This window comes from Mus caroli, chromosome 6 (genome assembly GCF_900094665.2).
Source record: "Mus caroli chromosome 6, CAROLI_EIJ_v1.1, whole genome shotgun sequence".
Lineage (NCBI taxonomy): Eukaryota > Metazoa > Chordata > Mammalia > Rodentia > Muridae > Mus > Mus caroli.
The window spans coordinates 42,291,849-42,299,279 of NC_034575.1; the positions used below are offsets into that span (position 1 = coordinate 42,291,849).

At 44.0% G+C, this 7,431-nt stretch overlaps 1 protein-coding gene across 1 annotated transcript in view; it reads right to left on the bottom strand.

The window, feature by feature from the left end:
* The window catches only part of Znf786 (zinc finger protein 786), an 11,492-nt gene extending 4,459 nt beyond the window's left edge, over positions 1 to 7,033 (bottom strand). Inside the window, exons 1-3 of the mRNA XM_021164617.1 lie at positions 6,935 to 7,033; positions 3,574 to 3,700; positions 1,671 to 1,826 (exon numbers count right to left, since the gene is read on the bottom strand). Coding sequence (XP_021020276.1) covers positions 1,671 to 1,826; positions 3,574 to 3,700; positions 6,935 to 6,952 — 301 coding nt within the window. The 5' untranslated portion in view covers positions 6,953 to 7,033. The remainder of the gene's footprint in view (positions 1 to 1,670; positions 1,827 to 3,573; positions 3,701 to 6,934) is intronic.
* Positions 7,034 to 7,431: the final 398 nt, after the last annotated feature.

The window sequence follows — 7,431 nt, forward strand, 5'->3', positions numbered from 1 at the left end:
TGGGCCCGAGAACGCTCTCGAATAAAAATCCTTTTGCAGTTGCAGCAAGATCGTTTCTTGTGGGTGATTTTGGGGTGTCGCCTCTCCTGAGTCAGAACGTGAGGGAGTCCTCACGTTGTGGGTCTTTCAGAGCAGCAGGTTCACTATTTGCCCTGCTGGATATGGGTCTTGCTCTGGTCCTCTCTTTCTTGCTATGTCCCCATTCCTCATTTTTGGAATAGGAATGACTACATTGAGCCATGTATATTGGTAGTATGTGACTTCTCTTTTGATAGCTCGAAGTCTGCTTTGGTCACAAAGGTAGGGAAAGCCAAACCCAGGTTTGTTCTTTCTCATTCATTACAAAGAACAGCGTCCATCAATGTCTCCTTCGCACTGCATACATTATTCCTTCCTAACATGATGTTCCAGGTTCTTATATTTGCTGCATTTTATACACCAAGAGTTTAAATATTCTGCCTAAAGTCACTATGGTGCTTTGAATGAAAATGGCCTCATAGACTCATATGTTTAAATACTTAGTCCCCAGTTGGTAGAACTGTTTGGCAAGGATTAGGAAGTGTGACTTTATTGGAAGACATGTGTCACTGAGGTGAATTTTGAGATTTCAAAAGCCCATGCCATTCCCAGCTGGATCTCTCTGCCTCTCCTTGTGGACTGAGATGTGAGTTCTTGCTTGCCTGATACATACTACGTCCTTGACATGATGGTCATGGACTCTAACTAACCTGCAACCATAAGCACCTTCCCCCACCCCAAATGCTGTCTTGGTCATGGTTTTTTTTTTTTTTTTTTATCACAACAGTAGAAAAGAAACTGACTGTCCCCTACAAAAGAAGAGATCAGATTCAGGCTTCAGAGTTCTCACACTAACCACTATGGTTTACAGCCCCTCCCTAAAATATATGCAGCATCAAGCCTCAGTTCAGACAAACGGGAAGAAAAGAGGGGAGGAGGGATGTTGTGGATAGCCCTGGGGCTAATTATATTTGAAGTTAATTCCGTTCTCCTGTAAATGGCAGTGACTGAGGAATGAGTCAGCACTCAGGTGATTCCCTGTAAACCTGCTTCCCACCTTAATTTGTAAAATAAAGAAGAGCTGTTGATTGGGCAGAAAAAAGGGAAGGTGGAGCAGAAGGTGGGGAGAGAGAAGGAGAAAATGGGAGAGAGAGAACAGACACAGGAGGAGGAAGAGGAAAAGCTGAGCAGAAGCACATGGCCTAGAGCTGCAAGTTCTAAGGGGTTCCAGATGGAGAAGATGGTAGTGTAGTGGTAGATCTGCCCAGTCTAGGCACACAGCATGTATTCATATTAATTGAGTTGTGTTTTCATTGCCGGGGCATGTTTGGGTTGGAGATTTACCGCAACAGAGGGGAAAAAAAGAAATAAATCTGAATGTGATGTGTTTAGGTTAAAACTATGGTTTCCTCTCTGTCTCTGTCTCTCTCTTTGTGTGTGTCTCTCTCTCTTTGGGTGTGTGTGTGTGTCTCTCTCTCTTTGTGTGTGTGTGTGTCTCTGAGACAGGATCTCATACAGTTCAGGCTGGACTGGCACTCACTGTGCCAATGAGGATAACTGAGCTCCTCCCCTGGCCCTGTATCTTCTCCCAGTGCAGAGACTGCAGGTCTGCATCACATCCTCCACTAGGACGATGGGTTCTTCATACTCACTCTCAAGTAACTGTCCCTCAATGGCTAGATGAACACGCACATCATCTATAGAGCAGTGAACTTCTTTGTCTGGTTTCTTTTTTTCTCCCCAGCTGCTGAAGAGCTCTCTCCCAAGTTCAATCCAGGATATTAGTTCTGGTTTGGGCAGTCCATTATCTGTACAGAAGAGTCAGACAGGGTAATTTGGCTTGAGTGTTATAAAGCATATCATTTTAAAAATTTTCCAGAGGATGACAGATTAATCCCCAGTATCCATCCGGTGGCTCAGGGGATATAACACTCTCTTCTTGCCTCCCTGGGTTCCATGAACAAATCTGGTTCATTCACATAAATTAATATAAAAAAAAAAAAAAAAAAAACCTAGAATCAAACAGGAGCCATTCATTTTACGCTTCTCCTAACAGGCTCATTTTTATGCATGCTTTTTCATGTGTGTGCTGGGAGGGATTACGTGTCATACATATGGAAGTCAAGGAACAGCTGCAGGTATTGGTTCTCAGGACACCGTCCATCTTTTAAATTTTGTGACAGGATCTGTCATTGCCATGAGGTCTTTGCCATGGAGGTCAGTCTCTTCCAGAGACCCACCTGTCTTGACCTTTGACCTTGCCCATCAATGGTTATTACATAACAGATGTGAGCCGCTGCACACATATCTTATGTGTACTCTGGGTGTGCAAACTCAGGATTTCATGCTGGCAAGGCAAGTGCTTGACCTCTCACCTACTGAGTCATCTCTCCAGCTCCAGATTCATTTTAAAAATTCATTTGATGGCTAAGAAAAACTAGCCAGGTGTAAGGGTGAACACCCTTTTTCAGGCAGGGTCTCTTTGTAGCCATACATGTCCTGGAATTCTCTATGTAGACCAGGCTGGCCTAAAACTCAAGGGATCCACTTGCCTCTGGCTCCCAAGTTCTAGGACTAAAAAGTGTGCACCACTGTGCTCCACAAATGTGTAGAAGTGTAGCACAGGCTAGTCTCAAAGTCATAAGCCTCCTACCTCTGCCTCATCAGTATATTCTACCAGAGGGCACCACCACCCAACCGGCTGGTTGGTCCATACCTTTAACCACAGCACTCAAGACAAGCAGATCTTTGTGAGATCAAAGCCAGGTTGGTCTATATAGTGAGTTCCAGGACAGCTTCAGTTATACAGTGAGACCTCGTCTCAAAAAACCAATAAAACAGCAACAAAAAATTCAACAAACAAGAACTTTAAAGGGGCTGTAAGTGTATGTCAGTGAGACAGCCCTTGGGTGGCACATGCAACGACCTAAGTGTCATCAACAGAATCACACACAAGAAGAGGAGGGATGAAGGAGGAGGAGGAAGAAGAAGAGGAGGAGGACAAGAAGGAAGAGGAGTAAGAAGGAGGAGGAGGAGGAGAAGGAAAAAGGAGAAGAAAGAAGGGAAAAAAATCCATTATCCTAACCAGAGTCAGGTACTCTCAAACACCTCAAGGTACACTCTTGCAGAATCACACTCCAGGCAAGACCGTTCGTTTCTTGCAATCTTTAACCCCACTGGAAAGCTGCAAAGAAGCCACTTTCTAGGTTAAGACACACAGGTACTTTATGGGCACAGGCAGGTGTGCTTCTCAGTGGAAAAATCAGGCAATCTCAGAGTAAAGTGTGATGGGAAAAGTTTTAACATTCATCCTTGCTACCTCTGACTATGATACTACATGCTGTCTTAAATACTTCCCTGTAAGGCCCACCTCTAAGGACAAACCAGTAATGTATACATTAGTATTAACAACAACAACAACAACAACAAAGAGATGAAAAAGCCTTTCTGGGTTATATCTAAGCAACCTTGCTACCTAACAGGCATATCAAGTGACCAAGGGGCTCTGAGAAGATCCAGTTGCGAGAATCACCACAGAAGTGGAAAGCTCCTTACCTAGAGAGATGAGAGTCTCGTAATTGGTTCTCATGACTTGCTTGTAAAGTTCCTTCTGCCAGGCCTCTAAGTGTTGCCACTCTTGCTCAGAGAAGTAAATGGCTACATCTTCAAAAGTCAGTGGGAACTGAAGTGAAAGACATCATACAGATACCATCATGACGGCTACGAAAGACCATCTCATTGTTCACTCTCATCAGTAATTTGAGACTCACAGGGTGGGCAGCTGTTTTTAACTCAGCAGACTCTTCTGCAAAAGTGATTTGTGGGCTGGAGAGATGGCTCAGCATGCCCAACTCTCAGATGGTAGCTCACAGCCATCACTGACTCTAGTCCTAGAGAACCTAGTGCCCCTTTTTCCTGCTCTCCAGAGGCATTGCACAGACATGACATACAGACACACATGCAGACAAACATCTATATGCATAAAATAAAAATAAAGAAAAAGATTTAATTAAATAATAAAGCAATCTGTTTCCCCTAAATCTAAGCTGAGGCCCTGCTATCACCACTACACCCATCTTCTATGCGTCTCAAACTGAATATCTGTATGTATGGGTGGAATATTCACTACAAAAATGAAACCAAATTAGTGCGAAACTTCATTCACTTAATGTCCTGGTCATTTATTCAGATTGGTACAAGGGAGTAAACTTACACTGTGGTAAATTGAATTATTGCATTATATTCCACAAGGAGACAGAGCCCTCTAATGGGCCATATACATACTGCTTCTTTTCTCTCTGTAAATGTTATTTATTTATTTTAAGGCAGGTTTTCACAGGCTATGTAGACCAGGACTGGCCCAGATCTCACAGAGATCTACCTCCCTCAGTCTCTCCAGAGCTGGGATTAAAATGCACATGCCACTGTGCTTGGCTACCGTCATCAGTCATTACAAACAATGCTCTGGTGTGGTGGTGGTGGTAGTGGTGGTGCTGCTGCTGCTTCTTCTTCTTCTTCTTCTTCTTCTTCTTCTTCTTCTTCTTCTTCTTCTTCTTCTTCTTCTTCTTTTTGGTTTTTCCAGACAGGGTTTCTCTGTGTAGCCCTGGCTGTCCTGGAACTCACTTTGTAGACCAGGCTGGCCTCGAACTCAGAAATCCGCCTGCTTCTGCTTCCCAAGTGCTGGGATTAAAGGCTTTTTTTCTTTTCTTTTCTTTTCTTTTTTTCCTTCTTCTTCTTCTTCTTCTTCTTCTTCTTCTTCTTCTCTGGTGTGATTCTTTATGTATTATCACTTTTACTGTTGTAGAATAGAGTCTAAACTTGAGTGTTACTAAATCAAAGGATATGAACACCCTGACTATTAATATGTGTGTGTGTGAGAGTGAGTTAGTTTCTGTATGTGAGATTAAATCCAGGACCTTGCACATGCTGGGCAACTTCTCTACCCTTGAGATATATCCCTAGCTCAAAACTGTTTAGTATTTGTGTTTATCATGGCTGACTGGAAACATATCATGGCTGACTGGAAACATAGATACTTCCTGATGCTCAAAATGACAACTATGCAAATTATATATCTATTAGTTGAAAATACTCTTTATATTACTGTAATCCCACATCATGCTGCTATTTTAATGAGTTTAGCTTCATTCGTTATCAGCGTGTCTTTGTTTTCTATGGCTATTAAAGTATGTATTATTTCAATTTTTTAAAACTTTATACTCATCTTTTTGTTAAAGTCAATTTGGTATTTAAAGTTGAATTTTAAAAAGTCTATTGATCAGAAAGCCAATGTTTTAAGTTAATGCAAGTTGTTTGTGTTATAACACTTACTTTAAAACAACCATTTTGTCCCGGGTGTGATAACAAATGCCTTCCTTTATTCCCACCTCCCTGGAGGCAGCAGCAGACTGATCTCCGGATTCTAGGCCAGCCTGGTCTACAAAATGAGTTCCAGGACAGCCAGGGCTATGTAGAGAAATCCTGTCTCAAAAACCAAAAACCAAAATAAAACTCACTAGTTTCTGATGTATTAAGGAAAAACAAAACAAAATTCTGTATCTGCTTACATGCAGTTTCTTCTGTGAGAAACACTAGGTTAGTGGTTCTCAGTCAGGACAATTAGTCCACAGGACATCAGCCAAAGCCTGGAGACAGGTTTGGTCGGAACAATTTCAGGAGGTATGCTACTGGCATCTAGTGGTTACCGGTAAGACAGCACAGCACAGTATCTACTCTTCTAAAACAAAGTATGTGCTCACACACTCTTACTTTTCTTAATAATGCCACCAAAATGCAAGAGTATGTATTCTGATGATTCAGATAAAGATATCAAAGAAAAGCTGTGTTGTAATTGGTTTTGGCTTTTGAAACAAGGTCTCACTCCCCAGGACTGACTGGCCCAAGTCTTGCAGCAATCCTCCTGCTTCTGCTTCCCCAGCACCAGGTCCAGCTTCCAAATGTTTCCTTTAGGAGTAAAGTGAACATTTCCCACTTTCCTACCTTAAAAAAAAATCCATGCTAAAGTCACTAAAATTTGTAGTAAGAATGAAACTTCAACCTCTTAAATTGTGAAGGCTACAACAACATCACACAAGTTTTGCCAACATAATTTAAACTGCAAGGGTCCCCACAGCAATAGTATACCGGGATGTGCTTGAGTAAAATGTAAAGTATTACAGTAGAGCTCCTACTATACTCCGTTTTAGGTATCCATTGAGGGTTGGACAACACAACCTCTGGATTAGGAAGGCAACTGAGCCCTATTATCTAATCTTGAATAAATTCACAAATATCTGTCATTTCATGAAAATGAAAAGGATTTTATGTATTAATTGAAAGATTAGTTTATGCTTATTTTTCCATCTATAGGTATGGCCATCTTCCACTTACTCAAAATTCTGCTTAGAAATGATGAACGTGCTACCTGTCTTTTACATACTCAATCCCGAAAACCTGTACATCTGTTGAGAATGTACAAGGTGTTTTATCTAAGCCTTATTTAATAATCAAGAATGCTTAGTAGAGCAATAAGAACAGCATAATAAAAACCAGCCATACCCTTTAAACCCTGATTTCAACAAAACAAGAAATAATCCAACAGCGCGTGCTCCTTGCAGATTTTACTGTCCGTTTCTACCCTCCTGGCGTGAGGTCCTTCCCTCATACACTCAATGAGGGGAACGCAATGAGCACGGTCTGCGTGCGGCTAAATTATGACACCGTAAACCCGCATGATATCACTGCAAACCCGAGGAAACCCATCCCCCGCGGGCGATTACTCTGCTGGTGAGAAAAGGCTATGCAGGAGCCGCTGCTGACGGGGCGCAGGCGACCGCGCGGACGCGGCTTTGTTGGGGGTCCCGCCGCCGCCGCAGCCCGCGGTCCCGCCCCAGCCCTGTCCGCGCCGGGCCCTTACCCGAGCGGGTCCGGTCATGGCCAGCGCGGACGCGCCTAGCCTGAGCCTTGGCCCCGGCGACGCCCACGTTCCCGGGCGACAAAGCGTGCACTCGCTCCGACCCCAGGTCGCCGCTCCCACTCGCCCCAACCCCACCGCCCGGCCCGGTCGCCGGGGAGCGCAGCCGTCACCCTGTCTCACAGCGCCTCCTGCGGGCAGGAGGAGCAGCACGGCTCAGCATCAGAGCCTCGCGTGGCCGCAGCCCACTCTTCCCTACAGTGACAAAGAACACAAGAGAGTGGAGAGAAGGCCCAGACCTCCAGACAAGCACTGGGTGCACAGGGTCCATCTTTGCAGTGGGCTCTGGAGTCAAGATGGGGACCAAGACTGGCAAGAAAAGGACCAGAAAAAGGGCCTCCCCTCGGAACAGGTTGCCACTAAGGAATACACCTGGCCAGGGCCAGAGGTGTGTATTTTCCCACAAATCCTGTCCATCCATATAGAGAGCACGCCACTGA